This window comes from Aegilops tauschii, chromosome 2 (genome assembly GCF_002575655.3).
Source record: "Aegilops tauschii subsp. strangulata cultivar AL8/78 chromosome 2, Aet v6.0, whole genome shotgun sequence".
Classification (NCBI taxonomy): Eukaryota; Viridiplantae; Streptophyta; class Magnoliopsida; order Poales; family Poaceae; genus Aegilops; species Aegilops tauschii.
Window position 1 is genome coordinate 591,184,877 of NC_053036.3, and position 22,545 is coordinate 591,207,421.

At 53.3% G+C, this 22,545-nt stretch overlaps 2 protein-coding genes across 4 annotated transcripts in view; one reads left to right on the forward strand and one right to left on the reverse strand.

Annotated features, from left to right (window-relative positions):
- The window catches only part of LOC109746143 (protein IQ-DOMAIN 32), a 199,327-nt gene that overhangs the window by 144,376 nt on the left and 32,406 nt on the right, over positions 1–22,545 (reverse strand). The gene's annotated exons all lie outside the window — the stretch shown is intronic.
- Positions 1,130–5,329, forward strand: LOC109765368 (GTP cyclohydrolase 1). The gene is made up of 2 exons (XM_020324158.4): positions 1,130–1,545; positions 3,753–5,329. Exons 1-2 carry the CDS (start codon positions 1,320–1,322, stop codon positions 4,967–4,969), a joined length of 1,443 nt encoding a protein of 480 aa, XP_020179747.1. The 5' UTR covers positions 1,130–1,319; the 3' UTR covers positions 4,970–5,329.

The window sequence follows — 22,545 nt, forward strand, 5'->3', positions numbered from 1 at the left end:
CGATTCCACTAGGCCACACATGCAAAAAACAAAAAAGAACTCTAGGAAACCAACACGCCAATAATTGCCTTTGTCCCAAGCCATGTGATCAGATTTGTTGCACGCTGAAACGTTACGCATGGTTCAACTGATTTGAAGGAATCGGTTTGTTGGGCATATAGGGAGCTCACTACGTCCCGGGCTCATTCGCAAACCAAACACTGGACTGGTGACAGTGCAGAACCCACCTGTAAGGCTGTAACGTCCTACTCACTCCGTAACTTAGTTAGACGTTTTTTTTACACTGTCGTGTACTCTAAAAAGTTTTACTTAAAAAAACATTTTATTATACTAGTAAATACTCCTTCCGTTCCTAAATATTTGTCTTTTTAGAGATTTCAAATAGACTACCACATACGGATGTATATAGACATATTTTAGAGTATAGATTCACTCATTTTGCTCTGTATGTGGTCGTTTGTTGAAATCTCTAGAAAGACAAATATTTAGGAACGGAGGAAGTAAAAGCTTACAAAGGAAGTACATTATGCCTCAAACCAAACACACCCTAAGGCCTTGTTCGGTTACACCTCTTCTCAAGAGGATTGGAGGGGATTTGGATGGATTTTGATTTGTAGAAGATTATATCCACCTCAATCCCTCCCAAACCCCTTCTAAATCCCTGTCAACCGAACAAGGCCTAACAGAAAGTGCCTTTCTAAGAGGGAAAAAAAAATCACGGCGGAGGCTCCCCACACGTATACACGATCCAACCTCTTTTGTCGAAGTGCGTGTCGATAGAAAGCACGATCCAACACCAGTCCACTCTCCCCTCCCTCACCGTGCACCCAAAATTCCTAGATCCGCTGTCGCGGTCAGACGACGAGCGCACCGTTCTTCCCTCGGCCGATCCGACCCGTACGTCGCCGCATCCGACGGCCACCGACGCGTACAGCACAGTGCTCCACCCACCCACCAACCCACCCCCACGCCCACCCCGCCTCGTCCCTGTACCCGCACCAACCGTCGCCCCGGACCAACCCCATCTGGCCGCACCTTTCCCACCACCACCCCGCCGACAGGCGGGCCCGTCGTCAACTGCGTGGCGGGCCCGTCGCACCTATATATCCCGGGCGACGCCGCCCGTCTGTGGGCGAAAAGGAGAGGAGAGGGGGAAAAATCCAAGGCTCCGGGGGGCGGCGGCGCCCGATCCACACACGGCACATCTCGGGCCGCGCGGCGCACATCCACCCCCCTCCACTCTCCACGAGTCTGCTCCCCCACCGCTAATAATAGCCGCTGCTACCAGGCGGGCGGGGCGGACACCCTCTGCCGCCGCCATGGGAGCGCTCGAGGAGGCGCACCTCGCCGCCGTCGCCGCCTGCGGGTGCGACGAGGAGGAGGAGGAAGATCTCCTGGTGGAGGTCGGCGGCGGGGAGGCGCCGGGGGACGCCATGGAGCCGGCGGTGCGCGCGCTGCTGGCGGGGCTCGGCGAGGACGACCGCCGGGAGGGGCTGCGCCGGACGCCCAAGCGCGTCGCCAAGGCCTTCCGCGACGGCACCCGAGGTATGGTCGCCAGCCTTCCCCGCCCCCTTAGCCCGATCCCGTGGATCCGTTCGTGGCATATCGCGCATGCTACCGTTCGTCCCCTTTGTTGATCCTTGATTCGTAAGCTGCGCCCCGCGCTCTCTGGAAACCACAGAGTCATTCAGAGCACCAGAGCGACGCCGTGAGGAATTTGAGTGTGTTAACTCGGATCTCAGAGCGAGGGGTTTGGGTTGTCCAGGAATCTGTTCCCCGAATATTCCATTTCGTCAGTCTGACTGACCACTTGGCCTGAGGTTTAATTTAAGGTGGTACTTTGCTGTGAGTGGTTTGTTCATCAGTCGTGATCATTGCTGCTATAGTGTTGGTAGAGTGATCATTGCTGCTATAGTGTTCCTCGGCTGGTAGAGTGATCGTTGCTGCTTCCTGTTCGTGGTCCATGCTTTGAAAATTTGGTGATTGGCCACCTATCAGGCTCTGATGTGGGTGTAGTGTCCATCAACCAAGCCATGCAGCAGCCAGCAGGACTGTACAAAGTGGGCTTGATGGCTTGGATTGTGATGACCGCAATATCTCTTGGAAGTGTGGATTTGACGTTTTAATTGCGACTTTGCAGTATATGACTATAAAAGGCGGTGAAGTTGTCTCAGTGGACAACAGTTGGGACTTGGGAGCTCTGATGCGAACAGCGGGAAATTAAATTATACAGTTAACCGTTATTGTTGTCGTTTTGTTAAGATACCGCTTAGTCCTTGATGGTCAACACGCAGAACATGGCATTTGTGGAATTAAGAATTCCCGAGGAATCTTGTGTAATTACTAATTAAGATTTCTAATGTCGGTGTCTAGCATTTGTCTTATACGATACTAATTAGTCGCTCATCATTTATTGGATTATATGTGCTTACTGCATAGTCTCATCACAAGCTGTGCCGTTCCCACAAACTCGTACAACACTAATTAATGATTATCAACTTAGGCCAATGGTTTATTTACCAAAATGAAAACTTGAATAATGTTTGGATATTGTCCCCTGGATAGTTGCATACTAAACATTATGTCTTAGGATGCAAACACTTGGAAATTCAAATTCCAAAGTGAACCGTTCCATAGGTAACAGTTATGGGGTTTGTTTTGTACGATACTAAATAGTGAGGCTGGCCATTTATTGGACTGTTTGGAGGATATCTGCATAGTCTTGTAACAAGCTGCGGTTCTCCTACGCACTCCTCGTACCAGTTATTGACATAGAAGTAAGATGGGCATTGGTTCATTTACCAAAATAGATAGTTGAATAATGTTGAGATATTGTCTGCTGGATTGTCGCATACCCATGGTGATCATAAGACAATTTTCTTCTTAAAGAGGCAGGCTTACTTGAATTATTTCCTAGTTAACGGAGTTCCAAGTAGTGTCTTTTTGTGACCAGCTGTCAGTTAAGGTATCCTTCAAACGTGGTTCATACATATGTTTTAAGCTCCCTTTTTCAATAATTTAGCAGTTCATGAGTCTTTGTAGAATTTGGAAATGATAATCTCCATGTTTTTTTAACTCTATGGCTATCACCAGAAATTTATAGAACTTCAGGAATAATAATCTTCGTTTGCTTTCAACATTTCTCGGAAGACTGCATGCCAGTGGAGAAATGACAAAACATTAGTTAACGAGTGTTTGGTAATCTAGATAAAGTCCATGAGCAACCGATTCCTTAACGACCCTGTTGGCTATAGATGAATGATCAAGAGACTCTTAGAAATATCTGTTAGCAATCTATATTCTGTATTTATTTACTTTCAAGATTGTGTGCTTGTTTTATACCGAACCGAACCACCTATGCTAATTTATTTGAAGATTACAGTATTGACTGTTGGGCATATGCCAACTGTTGTGCCAACGGGTGCTGGTTTTACATTTTATAAACTTGTCATGGTATTAAGCTGTTGCCCCATGGCTGACGTATATCTATGTTTATATGTTTTACTTTGGGCCTTATTTGTATGGTCCAGCAGCCGGGCCCATACACGTAGTATTTGAACTAAACTCCACGAGGATGGGCTGGGATCGGTGTCCACCCTAGTCTGTCCAAATTAAGCCTTATTGTGCAATGTCTATTTTTAAGTAATGTTTAAGGTTGTTGCTTTTCGTATGAAAGTTTTTTTTTACATGTGACGCACTTGCTTCTTGAGCCTTGTTTGATGCATACCTAAATGCTAAAACCACTCTTGCAGGTTACAGACAGAAAGTAAAAGACATTGTGCAGGGTGCTCTGTTTCCTGAGGTTGGTGTTGACAAAAGGACTGGTTCTGCTGGAGGAACTGGAGGGCAAGTTGTTGTTCGTGATATCGATCTTTATTCATACTGTGAATCTTGCTTGCTTCCGTTCAGCATACAATGCCATGTTGGATATGTGCCCTCCGGTGGAAGGGTCGTTGGGTTAAGCAAGCTTTCAAGGGTAGCTGACGTCTTTGCCAAGAGATTTCAAAACCCTCAGAGATTAGCTAATGAAGTTTGTGGTGCATTGCATGCTAGCATACAACCTGCTGGTGTTGCTGTTGCTATGCAGTGCTGGCACATACCGTTGCCGGAGAACTTTAAATGCAAAAATTCAGGAGCTTTGATTAGAACTTCACATTCATCTCGCTCGGGAGTTTTTGAGGGTGAGAACAGCTCTTTTTGGAATGATTTTGTGGCTCTTCTTAAGCTTAGAGGCATAGACATGGAGATGGACAGCCGTTCTGCTTCTTTAACTTGGTGCCCCTTAAGGCCTCATGAGGTTCCGCTTTGCAATGGGCACGCAAAGAGGATTACAACTAATGGTGCTAGCTCAGCAAAATCGGCATCCATTCCATCTAATATGGTTTCTGCTGTCAGCTCAATGCTCTTGTCTCTTGGTGAGGACCCCCTCAGGAAAGAACTTCTAGGCAGTCCTCAGCGTTACGTGCAATGGCTGATGAGGTTCAGAGCATGCAATCTTGATGTGAAGCTGAATGGTTTTACATTTAACAGTGCAAGTGTATATGAGAGACCAGGCGAAGATGCTACTGATCATCGAGCAATTAGTTCTGAGCTGCATTTGCCATTTTGTGCCCAGTGCGAGCACCACCTCCTGCCGTTCTACGGAGTAGTGCACATTGGTTACTTTGGCAGTGGAGACGGTGAAGGGATCAACCGCTCACATTTTCAGGCTCTGGTTCATTTCTACGGGTGCAAGCTTCAGGTTCAGGAAAGGATGACAAGACAGATAGCTGAAGCAGTTTATTCCGTCTCACACCGTGGAGCCATAGTTGTTGTGGAAGCCAACCACATCTGCATGATATCAAGGGGGATAGAGAAAATCAGGAGTAGTACAGCGACGATTGCAGTTTTGGGTCAGTTTTCGACCGATTCTTCTGCCAAGGCATCCTTTTTACAGAGCATCTTAGATACTGCTAATCAAGAAGTATGAATGGCTTTCGATCATATACTGATAGAATCTCAGCCAAAGGATACAGTGAGTCTAATTCCCATTCGTCAATTCAGCAAGGCAGGTACTGCGACGACTCTTATGGTTTGAAGTTCTCATACAGCTGTGGCATGGTGCCATTTTACCATTTGCTGGTGGGAGCGACGAGTGTCTCGTCGTGTGGAATGTTGTGTCTGAAGATGTAACCAGAAGCACCAAAACTTAGTTTTGGTTCTCCCGTGTTGTACCATTTCCTTTAAACGGATGTGAAAGTTATCCTAGCGTTGTAGGTGCGCCGGCTGTGCCGAGCAATACCGTATAAATGTTCTAAGTGCTTGTGTACTAGTAGCAATTTTGGTATCATTCCAGCTTCTGTTCGTCCTGCGTGGGGGCTGTTCGCTTTCCGGTTTGATGCAGGGTACGTAGTGTTTTTGCGGAAGTCTACATCCATAGCGTTGTTCTCTTAGAGCATCTCCAGCCGCGCCCTCAACAACCCCCCCCCCCCCCCCTGACTTTCCGCGCCGGCGTCGAAAAAACGCCCCAGTCGCGTCCCTAGGACGCCGAAATCTGCTGGCTCGGCCCGTTTTTGGGCCCGGCGATCGCAGGCCGAACCCGGCGCATTGGGGCGCTCGGGGCTCCGGCACAAGAGAAAAGCACGTCTGGCCCACACCGTCAGGCGAAAAGTCAAGATTATCTTCCAGATTCGCCTCCCATCCCTCGCGCGCTCGGCCGCCAACCGGATGATCCTGGCGCCGCCCATCGCCCACCACCGCTAGATTGCCCATTCTCCGTCGGAAAAAGAGCAGAGGTTTCGCTGAGGCAGCCTCTCCACCACTGGCTCGGCGATTTTTTTGGCGTTCCGGCCGCGGAGGGGCAGTGTAGCGGCCGGTGCGCGACCACCGTGCCCGCAAGGTGTTCGGCGATTTGCCTGCCTCGGCAATGGACTCGGATGACGAGGAGGCGCTCGCCGCGCTGCTGGAGGAGGAAGCCGAGGCCGACGTCCAGGAAGACGAACATCTCATGGTCCTCGCCGCCCTTGCCGGCCTGCTGGCGAGCAATGAAAAGCCACAGCGAGGTGGCTCGGCGTCGGGCCGGATCAAAGCAAAGAACCGGCATCGTCTCGAAGGCTACTGCATGCTCTACTCCGACTACTTCGCCGACGCTCCACTGCACGGCGACAAAGTATTTCGGCGCCGTTATCGGATGAGCCGAAAGCTTTTTCTTAGGATTGTGAATTCCATCCGGGAGTTCGACAGTTACTTCAAGTGCAAGAAGGATTGCATCGGCAAACTTGGATTCACCTCAATCCAGAAGTGCACGACAGCGATGAGGATGCTTGCATACGGAGCTCCCGGTGATTCACTCGACGACTATGGGCGCATGGCCGAGTCCACCACCATTGAGTGATTCTACAAGTTCTGTCGGGCAATGGTGGCAGTGTTTGGACCTCAATACTTGCGAACACCCAATGCGGAAGACACTGCTCGGATCCTAGCACAGAATGCAGCAAGAGGATTTCCTGGAATGCTTGGAAGCATCGACTGCATGCATTGGAAATGGAAGAACTGCCCATTTGCTTGGCAGGGGATGTACAAAGGCGCCAAAGGCGGTTGCAGTGTGGTACTTGAGGCGGTGGCCACACATGACCTCTGAATTTGGCACTCCTTCTTTGGTATGCCAGGAACTCACAATGATATCAACGCGCTGAGTGCTCCCTTGTCTTTGGCAAGCTTGTTGAAGGTCATTCTTCTCCGGTGAACTTCGAGGTTAATGGGCGGCACTACAACAAGGGGTACTACCTAGCTAATGGCATCTATCCAAGATGGTCGACATTTGTGAAGGCTATCTCAAACTTTGTGCCAGGAGGCAAGAAGTCCCACTTTGCCAAGGTGCATGAGGCTTACAGGAAGGATGTCGAGCGGGCATTTGGTGTGCTCCAACCTTGATTTGCTGTTGTCCGGTACCCTGCTCAGACCTGGTCGAAAGATCAAATGTGGGAGATCATGACTTGTTGTGTCATCTTGCACAACATGATCATCGAGAGCGAGCAGGAAGAGCCAGTGTTTGACACTGGACCATACTGCAAGCAGGGTCCTCTAGCCGAAGTTGATCACCAGCTACCGACAACCTGGACTGCCTACCTCAGTATGCGTCAGGAGATCCGAGACCCATAGGTGCATCATCAAATGCAACAGGATCTGGTGGAGCACCTATGGAGGATCAAGGGCGACGCCTAGCTCGACGTGTGATGAAATATGAGTTTTTATTTGTTGAACTATATAATTTGTATTGAACTATTTGTTGTTGCACTATTTTGTTGAACTATTTGATTTTCTGTGATGAACTATGTGATAAAAAAATTATTTATGTTGATAATTCAACGCCGAACCATGTCGAACCACGCCGAATATGGGCCGTTTCTCGCCGAGATCGGGCCATTTTTCACCGATAGTGGGCCGAAAAGCGGCCAGGAATGGGCCGATATCAGTGCCTGGGGGCGACGGCTGGATGCCCAACCGCCCCCAGCGCTGATTCTACCGCCAGCTCGCCCCCAGGCGGCGATTTTTATGCCTCCTGGGGGGGCCAACGGCTGGAGACGCTCTTAGGAGCATCTCCAACAGGTGATGAAAAAGGTGGTGATGCATTTTGTTTTGCTTTTCTTCACAATTGCATACATATTTGAAATAAATCATGATACGACAATTAAAATTCATGTGAAATGAATCTGAAACAAACAAAACAAAAATAGTATACTTGTTACATAGTTCATCAGTTGACAAGCTTAAATTCAACATAGTTGTTCGTCACATAAGACATAACACAAAGTTCATCATAAATGACATGAAGCACAACTAGCTCTGTTGCCCATTCCACGTCCATCACTCAATGAGATCTCTTTGAAGATCTTCACAAGTATCCTGATCTCGAATCTCATAATGAACTTGAAGAAAGTGTTGGATGCAATCTCCCCTTCTAATTGGACGCACCACAGTCCCCATGAATTCGTAGGAGTAATCTAAATCTTGGTCACGCGGTCACACTCATTCTTATCGATCATGTTGTGCAAGAACATTGCGACGGTCATGATGTACCAAAGTATACGTAGACCTGCATACCAGATGGTTACTTTGGGGTTGTCAAACATCCTATCGTAACTGGGTGATCATAAAAGTAACTTACGGGTATACAGAAAAGTATGCCACCGTGCTCGATAGTTCAAAGAGTAGGATTGCTCCTCCAACGATGGAGAGATACACTCTGGGCCCACTTGGTATTGCGGTATCCATCATCAGCTGTGATGAAGACCGAACCTCGATGGCGAGATCCGATCTGTAGTTGCGGCCCGATCTTTCATGACACTCCACCTTCAGCAGTAGCAACCTTTCGCCCACGCACGCGATGTACATGAAGTAGATGATTTGAACCTTACGGCTCAGCACAAGTGTTAGCGGTTGCTAGTCTAGGCTGCATGGTCATGCACGTCATGCACGTCCTCCACCTCCCGCACGTCGCCTCACCTCCCTCTCTCTCTCATGCGCTATGGCGCCCTGTACATGTACGGCTCCTATATATTGAGATCAATGCAATGAGAGCACCCCAAGGTGCATTTTCCCTCGCACACATGGTATCAGAGGCAAGTTTAGGCCCCCCTTCCGCTGCCTCTCTCTAACTGCACCCCATGGCGAACCCCACCCCACCTCCTCCTCCACCTCCCCCACCTCCTCCCTCGCACCGGTTCACCCCTCTCCCGTGAGCCAGTCTCTGCTCACCCCTTTCGTGTTCTCTCGCGGCACTGTTGGACATCTGCTCTTCATCCCGGACCCCGGCGTCTCCACCTCCTCGGCGCCACCGCTGCAGTCTCCACTCGCGGCGGTGTTCATCAACCAACATGTGTCGCTGGTGCTCTCCCTCAACCCCCAACTTCTCCCAATGGCGCACCTTGTTTGAGGTCATGTTCCAGAAGTATGGCGTCCAGGAGCATCTCGCCGGGGCGTGGCGTGCTGCAAACCTTGCATGGGCTCAGGACGATGCACACATCGTCTCGTGGCTCTACAACAGGGTGAGCCCCGACATCTTTGGGCTCATCCATCGCCGCGACGCCACCGCTGCTAGGTCTGGTCCGCCATCTGCACCCTCTTCCTCGAGAACACGGAGCATCAGATCGTCTTCCTCTCCACCGATTACCGGCGCATCGAGCAAGGATCCTCCTCCATCGCCGCCTACTTCGCGCGCGTCAAGGAGTGCGGCGATCGCCTCGCCGACGTCAGCGCGGTCGTCACCGACCGCGACCACGTGATGAACATGTTTCATGGACTGCACTCGCGTTTCCGCTATGCTATACCCATCCTGACAATGCAGACACCGTTCCCCACCTTCCTCCGGTGCCGCGCCTTCTTCATGCTCGAGGAAAGCCGTCAGGCGGACGAGCGCCCCACTGAGACTGCCCTCCATGCGGCTCGGGCGCTGGCATGGCCCAACCACGGCTGGAGCGGCGGCAACAACTCCAACGGGTGCGGCAACAACAACCATGGTGGACGTGGCCGGGGCAGAGGCAGGTCCGGCGGGTCGGGCGGCGGCCAGTCCTCCAACTCCGGCGGGGGCGCCGCCGCGCCTCGGCCTCCTGCACCAGTGCCGTGGACCGGCATGGTTCATGCATGGCCGATGCTCTGGCGTCCGCACGCTCCTGGTTCGGGCATACTTGGCCCGCGCCCGAGCGGGGTCCAACCCTTCGCCGGCGCCGCGTCCCACTACGGCGGGGTACCCAGCTCTGCTCCACCCGTCGTTTGGCACCCCGGCGTCGTCCCCGCGCACCCCTTGTACGGAGCTCCTGCCGGTGCTCCCACTGGCGCTCCCGCCGGCGGACCCGTGGGCGGCGTCCCACCCAACTCCACTAGCAGTGCCGCATGGGACCAGACCGCGTTGATCCACGCCCTGAACAACATGCAGGTCCAACAGGAGCAGGCGGGCGCATCCGGTGCATAGTGGTACCTGGACACCAGCGCCACTGCGCACATGGCCGCATCGTCAGGTATACTCACCTCCTCCCAGCCCTGTTTCTCTTCTGGCATTACTGTTGGCGATGGATCAACGCTCGCAGTTACTCACTCAGGTCATCACCCCATCCCCACTACCACCATGCCCCTCTCCCTCAACAATGTCCTCGTCTCTCCTTACCTCATCAAAAATCTCATTTCTGTCAAAATGTGAACGTTAGGCTTTTCGGTGGGACCGACATGTCAACTCGGTGGGACCGATGTCATTAGGGTTAGGGCATAACGTAATCTTGGTGAGACCGATTACACAATCTCGGTGAGACCGATTACACAAACTCGGTGAGACCGACTTTGGTAATAAGCTAACCAGAGAGTTGGTCAAGAAAACTCAGTGGGACCGATTCGCTCATCTCGGTGAGACCGAAACGTTACGAAGGGGAAACAGAGAGTTTGCATTGCGAACTCGATGGGACCGATCGCTCATCTCGGTTGGACCGAAACGTTACGAAGGGAAAAAGAGAGTTTGCAATCCCATCTCGGTGAGACCGAGATCCCTATCGGTGAGACCGAAGTGACTAGGGTTTGTGGCAGTGGCTATGTCAAGTGAACTCGGTGGCGCCGGATAGAATGTTTCGGTGGGGCCGAGTTTAACTTTTGGTTTGGGACATATGTGGATATGAGAAAGTGGTTGAGGGTTTTTGGAGCATATCACTAAGCATTTTGAGCAAGTAAGCCATTAAGCTAACACCTCATCCCCTTTTAATAGTATTGGCTTTTCCTATGGACTCAATGTGATCTTGGATCACTAAAAGTAAAATGTAGAGTCTTGAGCTTGAGCCAATATGTGTCCTTAGCATTTTGAGGGGTCCACATTCCTAATCCATGCCATGCCAATCATTGAGCTTTCCTGAAATATTTATCTTGAAATAGCATTAGCTCAATGAGCTATATGTTGTTAATAATTACCAAAACCACCCAGGGATAGTTGCACTTTCAATCTCCCCCTTTTTGGTAATTGATGACAAGATATAGATCAAAGCTTCGACAAATGATAATAAGATTGAAATACATCGTCGCTTTGAGAAGTATGTGATAAGCAAGAGCTCCCCCTAAATTTGTGCATTATTTAAGATTTGCTTTTGAATGCAAATGCACAATCGATTATGATCATGGGTCACTCTTCCATGTCACATACATCTTGGTGGAGTGCTCAACATGATAGAAATTAAAAGCATGCACTCATCACCAAGCAAAGTGAATGATCATATATGGGATATAAGAGATAGTATTATCCAAGCAAGCATTAAAGTAACATATGATCAAACACATGATCATACAAGTATCTCACACAAGGACATATAGTATCAAACAAGCACACAATATAGTTCAACCAAATAGCAAGACAGATAAAGAAGAAAAACACTCTCTCTCGAAGCCTATGATCTATACATTTCTCCCCCTTTGGCAACAAGTTACCAAAAAGTTTGAAAATGCATAATGCTATGCGTCTCTCAGGCTTGGTCTTCGGAGGTGGTGTAGAGAGAACTCCAAGGACGAAGGCATCAGTTGATGTAGCTGGAGCTGGTGGAGTGGCTGCTGGAGGTGGCACAGAAGCTGTTGCTGCTGGTGTAGATGATGTAGCTCTCGTATCTGGTACTGGCACTGCAGCTGACCTCTGTCCTCTGGGCACTTGCCGAAAAGCATCTCTAGTACCTTGTCCTCTCTTCTCTTTTCTGCTTCCTCCTGGAGCTGCTCAACTGTTGTCTGAATCTCAGTGACCTTCAGATCAAGATCATAAAACTTGGTCTCTATGATCCTCTCCAAGCTCTCCTGATTCTGAGTCAGGGTGGCCAAGCCCTTCTCAATCCTCAATGTAGCTTGAATCAGATAGGCTAGTTGATCTTGCTTGCTCTTCAGGAACACTTCAGATGCCTCCCCAATACTTGGCATCTTTGCAGCTTTCTCTGCCTTTGCCTTAGCTCTCTTTTCTTGTGCTTGCACTGATTGTCGGTGTTCTGGGAACGGGGGTCCCTAGACTTGTCTGCCTGCGGCCCATGGCGTGGCTCTGCAAGTGGCCCCGTACGGCCCATCTTCACCAACAAGCATTCAAGACCCTCGCGAGGGGCCAAGCCTCGCGAGGCGGACGGCACAAGACCTCCTCAGGAGCGGCCTCACCAGGTTGGCTCGCGAGGGGCGGAGAGATCAAGGCAAGGAAAACCTCGCGAGGTTCTCGTGACGTGAGCGATGACGACCGAGACCAGGCGGGTGCCAGCGCGCGCAGTGTCCTTATTTCCTCTTTGGTGCTAAGGAGGCAAGCGCAGGCGCGGAGTACCGAGGCGTCAAGCAAAGGTTTCCATACCAGTGCAACGAGACCAAGACCAGCAGGACGGTGAGACGGAGGTCACCGTGGAGCCCAAGGCGGCGTCACCACCAGAGCCTTTGGCAGGCGAAGACTACTTTTGTCAGGATAGCTTGTACTAGTTGTCTCCCTTCAAACTGGCCGTTGTGGAATCCCTTCCCGCTCAATATTTGGGGAGAGGACCAAGGCCTCTATAAATAGGACTAGCCACCACAGTAGGAGGCAACTTAGCCTGGAGATCCTCAGGCATATGATCTTGAGCCAATCCTTAGCCACGCACCGAGCACGAGAACACCTCAACCTCAGGAGGCTGTTCTTCCCCTTGTAACTGTTCATCCTCAGCCCGAGAGGCAATCCACCACCACCACACTGGAGTAGGGTATTACACCACAACGGTGGCCCGAACCAGTATAAATCTTGTGTTCTTTGTGTTGCGAGTTAGCCCTTGAGATCTTAGCAAAGCTAGGACATGGATCGCTAGGGGGGAGATCTCCGTGCGCACCCCAGTGTTCAAACCTTAAGGGTTTTGCCGGAACCCTAGATCCGACATTTGGTGCGCCAGGTAGGGGTGCGTCGTAGCTTCCCTCCCGTCGATCTGCGCTCCGCCTCCACCGCGCTCCACCCTCATGGCAGGCGTCTCGCTCCCGGCTCCGACGGCAGACACCGACGACGGGGCCAAGGGGCTCCGAGCCCTGGCCCCCGCCTTGCGGTAGGTGCAGTGGCCACCCAAGTTCAAGCCGGAGATGCCGCCGCGCTATGACGGCGCGGCGGACCCGTCAGCTTTCCTGCTGGCATATGAGGAGGCCGTCCTCGAGGCCGGGGGTGATGACAAGGTCATAGCCAACTAGTTTCCCATGGCTCTCACCGGCGTGCCGCGCGCCTGGCTGCTCAACCTCCTTGGATCCACGGTGGCATCTTGGGAGGAGCTGCGCGGCCTCTTCACTACGTGCTACGCGGCACCGGCACACCACGCGGTCGCTGCCCTACTAGGCGGCTCTCAAGCATCGCCTTCAGATCGCCACATCAAGCCATTCCTTCGCCAAATCGGCGCCGCTTCCAAGCGCTCGGGGGCTCCGCCGGGCTGGGCTGCGCCCGAGGCCGACCTCACCTTCGACTCGGAAGACCACCCCGTCACCACCGCCGGCTCGGGTATGCTCCCGATGCTTTGCACGCCCACTATTTGCAACGTGGTCGTTACCAAGACCCTCATCGAAGGCGGCACCGGCCTCAACGTACTCTCCGTGGAGGCCTTCAGCCTTCTTCACGTATCGCTCGAGCGGCTCAGCCTCAGCAAGCCTTTCTCAGGAGTTGGCGGCGGCTCCGCCCACTCCCTGGGGCAGATTCGCCTCCCTGTCACCTTCGGCACGCGCGACAACTACCGCACCGAGCTGGTCGACTTTGACATCGCCCGCATCGGCCTCCCGTACAATGCCATCCTCGGGTACCCAGCTCTGGCCCAGTTCATGGCAGCAACCCATCCGGCCTACAACCTCATGAAGATGCCTGGAAGCAAGGGCGTCCTCACCATCAAGGGGGACGCCAAGGAGGCCCTGGCGGCGCTCAAGCTTGCCCTCAAGACCGCTGCGGCGGCACAGCCCGCCGGTGCGGGCACCTCCGAGGCCAAGGAAGCTGCACCAACCAAGAACAAGCAGCTGTTCACCCAAGACAAGGCAGAAACCAAGCAGGTGCCGGTCGATGAGGACGGGTCCTCGGGAGCCACCTTTACCATAGGTGCCGACCTCGACCCAAGCCAAGAGGAAGCACTGGTGAAGTTCTTGCGCGCAAACAAGGAAATGTTCGCATGGGAACCCAAGCAGCTGGTGGGGGTCCCAAGAAAGGTGATTCAGCACCACTTGAGGGTGTGCCCCAATGTACGCCCTGTGAAGCAGCGGGCGAGACGGCAGTCCATGGAGAAGCAGGCCTTCATCGTCCAAGAAACCCGCAAGTTAGAGGCGGCGGGTGCCATTCGCGAGGTTCGGTACCCCGAATGACTGGCAAACCCCGTCGTTGTGCCGAAGAAAAGCGGGAAGGAGCGAATGTGCATCGACTTCACCAACCTCAACAAGGCCTGTCCCCAAGATCCGTTCCCACTCCCACGCATCGACCAGATCGTCGACTCCACCGTCGAGTGCGACCTGCTGTGCTTCCTGGATGCGTTCTCGGGGTATCACCAGATCAAGATGGCGGTAGAAGATGTAGAGAAGACAGCTTTCCTGACCCCGTGTGGGGTGTACTGCTACACTTGCATGCCCTTCGGACTGCGTAACGCAGGCGCCACCTTTCAGCGGTTGATGCACATCGCCTTAGGGCGGCAGCTCGGGAGAACGCGGAGGCCTACGTCGACGACATTGTGGTGAAGTCTCGGGAGGCCAGAACCTTGATCCAAGATCTGGAGGAGACTTTCGCGAGCCTGCGCCAGGTGAACTTGCGGCTTAACCCGGAGAAGTGCGTGTTTGGTGTCCCTTCCGGCAAGCTGCTGGGTTTCCTCGTGTCCCACAGAGGGATTGAGGCAAACCCAGAAAAGATCAAGGCCATTGAAGACATGAGCCCACCACAGACCCTCAAGGAAATGCAGAAGCTGGCTGGTCGGGTGACTGCGTTGGGGCGCTTCATCTCCAAGCTGGGGGAGCGCGCCCTGCCCTTCTTCAAGGTGATGAAGAAGAAAGGCTAGTTCGAGTGGACCCCGGAGGCTGACCGAGCTTTTCAAGACCTCAAGAGATACCTGACTAGCCCTCCGGTGATGGTGGCGCCACGACCGCCAAGATGCGCCGCCAGCCAAGACGACGCAAGATCATGAAGGCGCCGCAAGAACCGTAGCAGCATCCACGGAGGACCAAGCTCGGCAGGACGACGCCGCTGAGACCCCAACAAGCGATCAAGCGTCGGGGGCTCCACTACCTCAGGAGATGCCCCGACTCCCGCAGGACACGGGCCTCACCGACGCGCCAGCTCTCGTCGAGCACCCGGTGTATTTCGTCAGAACGGTGTTGCGGGACGCAAGGGCGCGGTATCCCATGCCTCAGAAGCTCTTTCTCGCGCTCTTGGTGGCCTCGCGCAAGTTGCGGCACTACTTCCAGGGCCACCCCATCAAGGTCGTCTCAGCCTACCCATTGGAGAGAGTGCTCAGGAGCCCCAACTCTGCTGGAAGGGTCTCTGAGTGGAACATCGAGTTGCAGGCGTTCCAGTTGGAGTTCAGCACTACCAGGATCGTCAAGGGAGCCGCACTCGCTGATTTCGTGGCAGAATGGACGGATGCCCCGACGCTTGAAGTAGGCGAGGACCTGTCCACCTCGCTGGGAATTGAGGCGCCAGATGGATGGCTCATGTATTTCGATGGCGCCTTCGCGCACCAAGGCGCTGGGGCTGGAGCAGTACTTATCTCGCCCACCCAAGACAAGCTCTACTATGCCGTGCAGCTCTGCTTTCAGCGGGGCGAGAAGGTCTCCAACAACATCGCAGAATACGAAGGCCTCATAGCTGGCCTGAAAGCTGCGGCAGCTCTAGGGGTGAAGCGCCTCACCGTTAGGGGCGACTTGCAGCTCCTCGTCAACTTCTCCAACAAGGTATACGAGCCGAAGGACGAGCACATGGAGGCATACCTCGCGGAGGTGCGCAAGATGGAGAAGAAGTTCCTGGGCCTGGAGTTGCAGCACGTGCCCCGCGGCACCAACAAGGAAGCTGGCGACATCGCCAGGAGGGCATCCAAGCGAAAGCCCCAAGAGCCTGGCATCTTCAAGGAGCGGATCTTCAAGCCATCGGCGACACCACCGCTCTCAAGGACAGCTCAGCCTCGGGAGGAGCTCCCGCAGCCGCCCCAGCCTGTGGCCCGACTTCGGGAGCGCGCCTACTCTTGGCGCTCGAGCGCCAGGAGGGATGCTGGACCAAGGAATTCAAGGAATACCTGATGCAAGGGGCGCTGCCTGAGAAGGAGGAGGATGCGGAGCGCGTGGCCCGGCAGGCCACGGCATACTGCATTCGGGATGGTGAGTTGTACAGGAAGCGACCAAATGACGTTTCACTGCGTTGCATCTCCAGGGATCAGGGGAAGGAGTTGCTATCCGACATACACGCTGGGGATCGCGGGCACCACTCGTCATCACGGACCCTCATTGGCAAGGCATTCCGCAGCGGATTCTACTGGCCCACGGCGCTCAACGACGCAACCGAGCTGGTGAAGTCCTGTGAAGCCTGCCAGTTCCACGCCAAGCAGATCCATCAGCCGGCTCAGGGCCTCCAGACCATCCCACTCACATGGCCGTTCGTGGTCTGGGGGCTAGATATCTTGGGCCCGTTCCCTCGAGCGCCTGGGGGCTACCGCTACCTCTACGTCGCCATTGACAAGTTCACCAAGTGGGCGGAGGTGGAAGCCGTCCGCACCATCCCAGCGGGCTCTGCGGTCAAGTTCATCAAGGGTCTCGTGAGCCGTTTCGGGGTCCCCAACCGCATCATCACTAATAACGGCTCGCAGTTCACTAGTAATCTCTTCAAGACGTATTGTGCTAATCTTGGAACGCAGATCTGCTATGCTTCGGTGGCTCACCCCAGGAGCAATGGTCAGGCCGAACGCGCCAACGCAGAGATCCTGAGGGGCCTCAAGACCAGGACCTTCAAGAAGAAGCTCGAGGCCTGCGGCAGGGGCTGGTACGACGAGCTCCAGTCCGTGCTGTGGTCCATCCGCACCACCGCCACCAAGCCAACGGGCGAGACCCCGTTCTTCCTTGTCTACGGAGCAGAAGTGGTCCTCCCTCACAAGGTCAAGCATCGTTCCGCACGGGTCTTTGCGTTTGATGAAGCGCAACAGGACGCCACGCGGGGGATGGACCTCGTGCTGGGGGAGGAACGCCGCCGCAAAGCCGCACTACGGGCGGCAAGGTACCAGCAGGCGCTGTGGCGATACCACTGCTGTAACATCCGCTCCAGGACGCTCGAGGCGGGTGACCTCGTCCTGAGGCGGGTCCTCTCCAGGGAAGGGCTGCATAAGCTCTCACCCATGTGGGAGGGCCCGTTCAAGGTCGTCCATGTCTCCAGGCCTGGCGCCGCGCGCCTGGAGACACAGGACGGGGTACCCATCCAGAACGCCTGGAACATCCAGCACCTCCGGAAGTTCTACCCATGAAGAAAGGCCCAGTGCCTGTGAAGAAGGCCCAGTGCTTGTGAAGATCGCCGCACGTGACACTCTCACGTAATAACGAGTGGGGCTGTACACGCTCCGGAGTCTCAGGAGTGCCGCCCTCGGGCCTCGGGGGCTCCCTCCCACGTCTTAGTGGCAGCACTTAGCTCCGCGCTGGTGGGAAGACTTGAAGACTAGACTAGGTGCCGGACGCGGCTTTTCATTTGCTTTCCGTAGTTGGCTCGTCTCCTTTTAATTGAAATTTGCGTCTGGTGTTCCTTGCTGATTTGGTTCCGTTGCCTTTTGCCGCTATTTTCGACCCTGGTTTAACCTGTTCTCTCTCTCACATTCCTCGCGAGGGGGCTAGGCAGGTGCCCTCGCGAGCGTTTTTCCTTTTCTCTGCCTTCCGTCTGTTTTTTCGTGAGGCACCCTCATTCGAGCCCACAAGCTGGCGCATCTCTCCTGATCCATGCCCCTCGGGTACCACGATGTGAAGCGCTGGGTCAAGGCACGGGTGAATGATAAGCCACCTAGCGAGCTTCCTAATGAATTTTTTGAAGTTCCTAAGCGCCCACCGAGTCAAGGAAGGCCTTGACAGGCCCAGGAAACAAGTGCCTCGTGAAGAGGAGGCTACCCCAAGTCGTCTCTATGCAAAACAACGGCACAACACAGAAATGATAAGCATAACATAGTGATTGAGGAATCATAGTTCGATACACGCCCCTCCGGGGCCCATACTGGTTTCTTTTTTGATACAGGAAGAAAAGGAAGAACAAGATAAAAGCGGCGCCTGCCCCTACAGCGGTTCACGGGGACGGGCTCTTGGCGACGTCCTGAGCTCAGTCGGACCCCTCCTCGCGCTTCACGGAGGCGCAGCGACCAGACGACCCGCTACCCCCTTCGAAGCAAGCGCGGCGGCGTGGCGGCTGGTCGTAGCCACCACTGCTGGAGCTGTCGCCAGGGGAAGAGCCACCGTAGCTGGATGAGACGCGGTCGGCACCAAGGGCGGGTTCGCCCTCCTTCTCGTCCCGACCATCACCAAGGCCGAGCACCTCCTCTCTGTCGTTCGCCTCGGGGCAGCACCCGGCGCGGCAACCATCTTCCCCAAACACCCTCACATAGAGGGTTGCATCACCGTCGTACTTAAAATGGAGGGTGCATCGCCTGCCCAGGCCGCGCGTGCGGGCGAACGTCTGCCAACCGCGGGCTAGAGCTATGTTGCCCGCGACGGAGACCTCGTCCGCAACCCAAGAAACCCTGCTGCAGCAACCGTCCCCCTGCAGCCAGAGCCCACTTGGACCGGAGGCTGGCAGCTTGTCGGCGAAGAAGCGCGGGAGTTGAAGCCAATTGCCGGCCAGGTCCTCCGACCAGACGAGTGGAAGCGCGGCCGGGGAGGCCGTGCAACCATGGCACGTCTCCTCTCATCGACAGGGCTGCCACGACCGGAACAACCCCTGCCACGCGCAGCGGCGCCACCGCGGGAGCAGGGGCCGCGGTGTGCTTGCGGGGACGGCCGCGTCCACGCTTGGGCGCCGGGGAGCCGGGCCCCTCGTGAGGGGCCTTCCCCTTCTCCGCGGCAGAGAACCTCTTTGATGGCGCCATTGGTGTCGGTGGTGGAGCAGAGGAGGAAAAGCAAGCGGAATGGGAAGAGATGGGCGACGGGGGCTCTACCCCCTCCCCATTTATAGCAAGAGAAGGCTAACCAGCGCCCCCCACGATCACAGGTAATGATGGTTTTCCCTTGCATGTCGCAGGGACTTGTCAAGTCGGGCAGTTGTCGAGGCAGCGTGGTGAAGCGGAGATGCCCACGTCCAATCAACCGCCACGCGTCGACCAAGGCCGCGGGCTATTGGGGCCCGTGGCGCTCCGCGCTTGCCCTTTGGCTTCGCCTCGAAGCCAAGCCCGAGCGCGCCTTGGGCCCGGGGGCTATTGTCGGCGTTCTAGGAATGGGGGTCCCCAGACTTGCCTGCCTGCGGCCCACGGCGTGGCTCTGCAAGTGGGCCCGTATGGCCCATCTTCACCAACATGCATTCAAGACCCTCGCGAGGGGCCAAGCCTCGCGAGGCGGACGACACAAGACCTCCTCAGGAGTGGCCTCACCAGGTTGGCTCGCGAGGGGCGGAGAGATCAAGGCAAGGCAAACCTCGCGAGGTTCTCGTGACGTGAGCCATGACGACCGAGACCAGGTGGGCGCCAGGCGGGCGACAACGCGCGCAGTGTCCTTGTTTCCTCTTTGGTGCTAAGGAGGCAAGCGCAGGCACGGAGTACCGAGGCATCAAGCAAAGGTTTCCATACCAGTGCAACGAGACCAAGACCAGCAGGACGGTGAGACGGAGGTCACCGTGGAGCCCAAGGTGGCATCACCACCAGAGCCTTTGGCAGGCGAAGACTACTTTTGTCAGGATAGCTTGTACTTGTTGTCTCCCTTCAAACTGGCCGTTGTGGAATCCCTTCCCGCTCAATATTTGTGGAGAGGACCAAGGCCTCTATAAATAGGACTAGCCACCACAGTAGGAGGCAACTTAGCCTGGAGAGCCTCAGGCATCTGATCTTGAGCCAATCCTTAGCCACGCACCGAGCACAAGAACACCTCAACCTCAGGAGGCTGTTCTTCCCCTTGTAACTGTTCACCTCAGCCCGAGAGGCAATCCACCACCACCACACTGGAGTAGGGTATTACACCACAACGGTGGCCCGAACCTGTATAAATTTTGTGTTCTTTGTGTTGCGAGTTCGTCGAGTTAGCCCTTGAGATCTTAGAAAAGCTAGGACGTGGATCGGTAGGGGGGAGATCTCCGTGCGCACCCCAGTGTTTGAACCTTGAGGGTTTTGCCGGAACCCTAGATCCGACACTCATGAAGGTTGATCCTCATTCATCACTACTGTGTTATCTTCAAAATCTGGGTGCAGGGGTAAATGCTCTTTGTCCAATAAGTAAGTGCCTATGCCCATCTTTGAGTTGATGAGCACCTGAATGTGTGGAGCATATGAGGGAGTCCTGGATTAGGGGGTCCTCGGGCGTCCGGCCTATGTGACGTGGGCCGGACTGATGGGCCGTGAAGGTACAAGACAGAAGACTCTCTCCCGTGTCCGGATAGGACTCTCCTTTGCGTGGATGGCAAGCTTGGCGTTCATATATAAGGATTCCTTTCTCTGTAACCGACTTTGTACAACCCTAGTCCCCTCCGGTGTCTATATAAACCGGAGGGTTTACTCCGTAGGGGCAATCACAATCATACAGGCTAGACATGTGTACATCACATATACCTTTGTTCACCTTGCCATCCTTCTTATCCGCCAAATACTTGGGGCAGTTCCGCTTCCAGTGACCAGTCCCTTTGCAGTAGAAGCACTCAGTCTCAGGCTTAGGTCCAGACTTGTGCTTCTTCACTTGAGCAGCAACTTGCTTGCCGTTCTTCTTGAAGTTCCCCTTCTTCCCTTTACCCTTTTTTCTTGAAACTGGTGGTCTTGTTGACCATCAACACTTGATGTTCCTTCTTGATTTCTACCTCCGCAGCCTTTAGCATCGCGAAGAGCTCAGGAATTGTCTTATCCATCCCTTGCATATTATAGTTCATCACGAAGCTCTTATAGCTTGGTGGCAGTGATTGAAGAATTCTGTCAATGACACTATCATCCGGAAGATTAACTCCCAGTTGAATCAAGTGATTGTTATACCCAGACATTTTGAGTATATGCTCACTGACAGAACTATTCTCCTCCATCTTGCAGCTGTAGAACTTATTGGAGACTTCATATCTCTCAATCCGGGCATTTGCTTGAAATATTAACTTCAACTCCTGGAACATCTCATATGCTCCATGACGTTCAAAACGTCGTTGAAGTCCCGGTTCTAAGTCGTAAAGCATGGCAGACTGAACTATCGAGTAGTCATCAGCTTTGCTTTGCCAGACGTTCATAGCATCTGGTGTTTCTCCTGCAGTGGGTTTGGCACCTAGCGGTGCTTCCAGGACGTAATTATTCTGTGCAGCAATGAGGATAATCCTCAAGTTACGGACCCAGTCCATATAATTGCTACCATCATCTTTCAACTTTGCTTTCTCAAGGAACGCATTAAAATTCAACGGAACAACAGCACGGGCCATCTATCTACAAATAACATAGACATGCAAAATACTATCAGGTACTAAGTTCACGATAAATTAAAGTTCAATTAATCATATTACTTAAGAACTCCCACTTAGATAGACATCCCTCTAATCATCTAAGTGATCATGTGATCCAAATCAACTAAACCATGTCCAGTCATCACGTGAGATGGAGTAGTTTTCAATGGTGAACATCACTATGCTGATCATATCTACTATATGATTCACGCTCTATCTTTCGGTCTCAGTGTTCCGAGGCCATATCTGCATATGCTAGGCTCGTCAAGTTTAACCCGAGTATTCTGCGTGTGCAAAACTGGCTGCACCCGTTGTATGTGAACATAGAGCTTATCACACCCGATCATCACGTGGTGTCTCGGCATGACGAACTTTCGCAACGGTGCATACTCAGGGAGAACACTTATACCTTGAAATTTAGTGAGAGATCATCTTATAATGCTACCGTCGATCTAAGCAAAATAAGACGCATAAAAGATAAACATCACATGCAATCAATATAAGTGATATGATATGGCCATCATCATCTTGTGCCTTTGATCTGCATCTCCAAAGCACCGTCATGATCACCATCGTCACCGGCGCGACACCTTGATCTTCATCGTAGCATCGTTGTCGTCTCGCCAACTATTGCTTCTACGACTATCGCTACCGCTTAGTGATAAAGTAAAGCAATTACATGGCGATTGCATTTCATACAATAAAGCGACAACCATATGGCTCCTGCCAGTTGCCGATAATTTTGTTATAAAACATGATCATCTCATACAATAAAATTTAGCATCATGTCTTGACCATATCACATCACAGCATGCCCTGCAAAAACAAGTTAGACGTCCTCTACTTTGTCGTTGCAAGTTTTACGTTGCTGCTACGGGCTGAACAAGAACCGTTCTTACCTACGCATCAAAACCACAACGATATTTCGTCAAGTTTGTGCTGTTTTATCCTTCACAAGGACCGGGCGTAGCCCCACTCGATTCAACTAA